The 5,090-nt window shown below is 46.9% G+C and overlaps 1 protein-coding gene across 1 annotated transcript; it reads right to left on the reverse strand.

Moving 5' to 3' along the window:
- Positions 1 to 448: 448 nt before the first annotated feature.
- On the reverse strand, positions 449 to 2,728 carry MRPS24 (mitochondrial ribosomal protein S24). Its single transcript, XM_017894917.1, has 3 exons — positions 2,320 to 2,728; positions 2,172 to 2,240; positions 449 to 1,961 (listed from the first exon to the last, which is right to left on the reverse strand). The coding sequence occupies exons 1-3, from the start codon at positions 2,356 to 2,358 to the stop codon at positions 1,731 to 1,733; spliced, it is 339 nt and encodes a 112-aa protein (XP_017750406.1). The 5' UTR covers positions 2,359 to 2,728; the 3' UTR covers positions 449 to 1,730.
- Between the last annotated feature and the right edge of the window lie 2,362 nt (positions 2,729 to 5,090).

Consider the following 5,090-nt stretch of genomic DNA (forward strand, 5'->3'; position numbering starts at 1 on the left):
AAAAAAAAAAAAAAAAAAAAAAAAAAAAAAAAAAATAACACTTTAAAGTTCAAAGTATGTTATGTCATTAATTCCCAAGCCAATTCAGTTTAGTAGGTATTATCATTATCCTTAGTTTACAAAAAGGAAGATAGAGGCCTGAGTCAGGGTACAAAACTCAGATGATGCCACCATATCTAGCCACCTTCCTGCCTTCTTGGCTGCCTTATGAAAACACTAGTCATCCCATGGACCAGAAAGATAAGGCCACCAGCTATTTTTGAGATTAGGGAGGGACATGAGTCCTCTCATGAGTTAGGCCCAGGGCTTCCACCAGTGGGTTCTCAGTGTGAACCCTGGATCCCCTGCAGCCCTTACAATGTCCATTAAGAGTCTGCACACCTACATCCACACGTCAGACCAGTACCTAAGAGTGGGGGATATGCATCTGTATTTTTTTTTTTTTTTTGAGATGGAGTCTCACTCTGTCGCCCAGGCTGGAGTGCAGTGGCATGATCTCGGCTCACTGCAACCTCCGCCTCTTGGGTTCAAACAATTCTCTGCCTCAGCCTCCTGAACAGTTGGGATTGCAGGTGCCTGCCACCACGCCTGGCTAAGTTTTTTGTATTTTTAGTAGAGATGGGGCCTCACCATCTTGGCCAGGTTGGTACTGAACTCCTGACCTCGTGATCCACCCGCCTTGGCTTCCCAAAGTGCTGGGATTACAGGTGTGAGCCAGCGCGCCAGGCAGGCATCTGTATTTTAAGTAAGTTCTCTAAATGCATCTCAAACATCCAAGAATCCCTGTACTAAACAAAACACAGTTGGTTATCAATTGTTCACAGTGGTTCTACTCTATAAAGTCACCGCCAACACTGAGTTAGTGAATACTGAACCACTGCTCCTAGGGGAAATACAGGGTTAGATTCCTTCCAGCCTCTGGGCACTATGTTTTTCTTAACAAATCAATACATAACCTAGTTTCCTTTGTGTTTCTGTTTAAAGACACCTTGTTTAATATACATGGTAGATTAATTAACATTGAATTCAGGGCCAAGAGCAACTGTGACTGAAGAAAGACGTATGTCCTCCCTAAGGCACTTCACAGCCTTCTCCCCCTTAGAACACTAGATAGCACTTCAGCATTGCAGGGCCATTTTAAATAGCAAAATCGATAACAAAAACACAAAAATGGAAATTAAAAAAAAAAAGACTCTAGACCATAAAAAGGACACCTTTTACAATATGAGAGCTGAAACGAGGCAGAGCCTTGTCGACCTCAGCTCGGGACATGCACCTGGGGTGGCAGCTCTACCCACATCTCAGAGTGACCCTGAGAGTGCCGAGAGTGTTGATTTGGGGCTTACAAATAAATCTGAGTCAGCAGAAGAATCTGCAAATATGAAATTCATGAATAATTAGGGTTGTCTGTATATATTTACAGAAAAAAAATTGTGCTTTAGTGGAAAACTGCATTCCTTAGAGCACACTCTTCAGGGTTATCAGATTCTGTAAGGGTTTCACTCTTTTCCTTGACTCTGAGCTATTTTGCAGCTCTGTAAATTACAGATAACTGATAGGAATGCAAAATAATTCTTGTCTGTAGACATGCAAATAATTTCTGTTCAGTGGAGGATCAACTGAGTCCCTGCCTGCCAAGGAAAAAGTCAGTTTTGCATCCATCTTCAAATTTGTTTCAACATTCTGATCTATATATGTCTCTGTTTTTTTACGTCTCCCTTGAGTTGGTTTCATAGATTTCTAACCCTGGCATTATTTCCTGAGTTAAAGGAAACCTGTGACACGTGTTCATTTTGTTTACATGACAGTAGGACTGACTGCTCCTTTTGGAGGCCTGGGGTCCGCTCACCTGTGTGCAGCGACAGCCAGCCTTTACGGTGGGCGATGTAGTGCGGCGCGTGTGCCTCCTCGTAGGTCACCAGCTTGTCCCCCTTGCCTACGCGTACTCGGGCCGCCCGGTTCTAGGAGCAAAAGGGGCCGTGACTCCACGAGACCCCCAATCCAGACCCTACCTCGCGCCATGTCCCTCCAGTCAGCTGGCACTGCTCCCCGATCCCTACGCCCCGACTCTAGCCCCGCCCCGGACCCCGGCGACACGCCCCCTTCAGACCGCGCGGCGGCCCCGGCCCGCCGGCCCCCAGGGCCCCAGGCACCGGCCCGGCTGTGCTCACCTTGGCGCAGACCGCGGAGGTGTGCAGGGCGCGCCAAGCGCAAGGCAGCTCTCGGCTCCAGGACAGCACCTGTGGAGGGAGGGCGCGTGAGGCGGAAACTAGGGACCCCACATCCGACTCGCCGGGACCTGCCGAATCACCCACTCACCCGTGGACCCAGCAACCCCTTGCACACGGAGGCCGCCATCTTGGGCCGAGCTGAGCGCGGGACGTACCACAGCGCGCTGAGGGGTGGGGACAGCCTTGGACGAGACCAAGTCGTACTCTGGCGGGGGCCCCTGCGGGGCGGGGCCGCGGTGTGCTGGTTAGCTGTCACTCCCGCCTTCCCCGCAGCCCTGTGAATGCTCAGCCTCGTGAATGCTCATCCCGCCGCTGCTTGCTCTGCCTCGGTTGCTGCTTGCATCGGGTTTCAGATCCGGAAATTTGAGGATGCGAAACGTGAGATTTCCTCTTCAACAACCTCACCCTAGTACGGGTGATGGGTGTGCGGCCCACCGAACCCCGCCCTACTCAACCTGCAACCTCTGGGCCCGAAGAGGAGCCAAGCCTTTACCAGGTCCTATGAATTAGGCTGCTGAGTTGTGCCTCCAAATAATATTCGTAAAACAAAACAAAACAAAACAAAACAAAACAAACCCAGAAAAGCCCTCCAGACTTTTATCCACGAATAAAGAAACATATTTTGGTTAAAACGTCACCCAGTTCTTCAAGGATGACTTATGCAGTTATGCAAGAATGGGTTTGCCACATGTGACCATACTGGTGACTGGCCCCTGGGGAAGGAAAATTTTAAGTATGAGGAAAGGGCCGGAGGGCAAGGAAATTCATGAGAATATCGCAGGGCCTGTAACGCTCAAACCAGTGAGTCGCCACTATTATTGGTAGCCAGTAATTATTAATGTCAAACGGAAAAATAGCAACAAGGGATATTTAATTTAGAAGTTACCACGGTCATGGAAAAAACACGGGCTCTGGAGTCAGGCCCATGTACAACAATCTTTGTACAGTTAAGACTCAGTTCTATTATCTATAAAATGGGCCTTAATAATAGTACTACCTTATAGAGCTATTAGGATCAAGAGAATATTTAATAAATGATGGGTTGTGTTTGGTTGAATCATGTGAAATTGCCAATATTTTGACCGTTCTGGGTCTACATCATTCCCCTTAATGGTACAGTACTTGCATATGCTGCAGTTTCCTGTCAGGGGGAGGACTGGATTATGATCCATGGGAAGGGGAAATGGAAGAACGGTGGAAATGAGTTGCCCATGACCACATTGAGGAGAGGGAGAGAGGGACCAAGACACAAGTCTCTTGACTTCAGTCCAGTCCATTTCCCATGACCAAGACTCCTCTGATTACATGAAGGTGGGTTCTCAAAAAACCCGTAATAAAAGCACAAGGTCTTCCATGTCCACTTCACCAGAAATGTTTTATTATTAATTTTTAGAAAGTGTGGCCCCCAACTGTTATGCATATTGAATAAAGGGACAGAGCAAGGATGAGGTGCCCTCCAATCCATAATACTTTGCAAATATAAGAACTTTCAACATTTCCTAAGAAATCCTTTTCAACTGACAATATTTTTAAAGTTTTCATAATGTTCAATAATTTTATAATTGTTAAGTTTCATTAATTTGCTCCAAGGTGGTGAGGAACATGGGACCCGGCATCTGAATTGCCTGAGTCCAAATCCTGGACCCAATGCTTCCTGGCTGTGTAATTTGGGCAAGTGACTGAACCTCCTGAGCCTCAGTTTCTCTCATCTGTAAACTGGGGACAATAATGGTGGTTGTGAAAATTACAGGGTGATGTGCCTGGCAGAGGGAGAGAGCAATTGTGGGTTTTGTTGTTGTTTTTAACGAGTCCCTGATAGCCACATATCCCGTTAGGGAGATGAGCCAGCTGTTGAGGGTTCTATGAGAACTCATAGCAACACCACCCTAATCAGAGGAAAGGGGAAGGAGAAAGGGAAACAAGATCCTTGGGCTGATCAGAGGAAAAGGTGGCAATGGCACAACACCTAGTGGGGCCCAAGGTGGGCAGGGGTCGCATCATGAAGGCTGTGGTTGGGAATCAAGTTTTGCCCATAAGGCAGTAGGCAATAAGATGATCAAATGTATGCTTTCCTCTATTCAAGCCATTCTCCCTTATGCCTGAGGTCTCCCTCTGGAATTCCACACCGATGGGGATCTTTCCAAGCGTCACAATGGCCATTTCAGTGGCAGACATTTCTGGGGTTCAAATATCTTGTCATCTATCCTTTATGAGCTTTGTTTATACTGTGATTGGGGGAAAGGTGTCATGTCGGTCTTTACATGATTAAAATTACTTAAAATGACTTTTATACATCAGTATGAATGTTATATTGTTTTAAATCATCAGCAGAAAAATCTGACCGGGGATGTTTTATTTTCCATTTGTTGTTGTTTTGATGCACTTTCCTTCTCCTATTGATTCCATAAAGGAGGCAGTATTTCCAGGCTTCACAGAGCAGAAGATGGAGGCTCACAGACTCACCTGAGGTGACAGAACTAGTAAATGGTAGCAGGTCTTTTTGCTCCAAAGCATGTGCTCTTTCAGTATCACTTCCTGGGGGTGAGGGTTCAGACCATGCTAGGATCAGGGAATGGCCTGGGTTTCTGTGGCTTGCTGCAGACAGCTCCCAACTGGCCCTCAAGGACTGCCTGGACATGGAAAGGCCAGGAGCCTATGAACCCATGTGAAAGACCCATCTGCACTCTTCCTGGGGCCTAATGCAGAGACAGGGATGTAAAACTGCTTTTTCTTTGACTACGCAGAGACAGGGATGTAAAACTGCTTTTTCTCTGACGTGAGCCTTTGTTCTGCACATAACCAAGAACAAGAAGTTGCTCCTATGCTCTCAAAGCAGTGATTCACAACCCCAGTTGCATG

The sequence above is a fragment of the Rhinopithecus bieti genome, unplaced genomic scaffold, assembly GCF_001698545.2.
Source record: "Rhinopithecus bieti isolate Rb0 unplaced genomic scaffold, ASM169854v2 scaffold_26424, whole genome shotgun sequence".
Classification (NCBI taxonomy): Eukaryota; Metazoa; Chordata; class Mammalia; order Primates; family Cercopithecidae; genus Rhinopithecus; species Rhinopithecus bieti.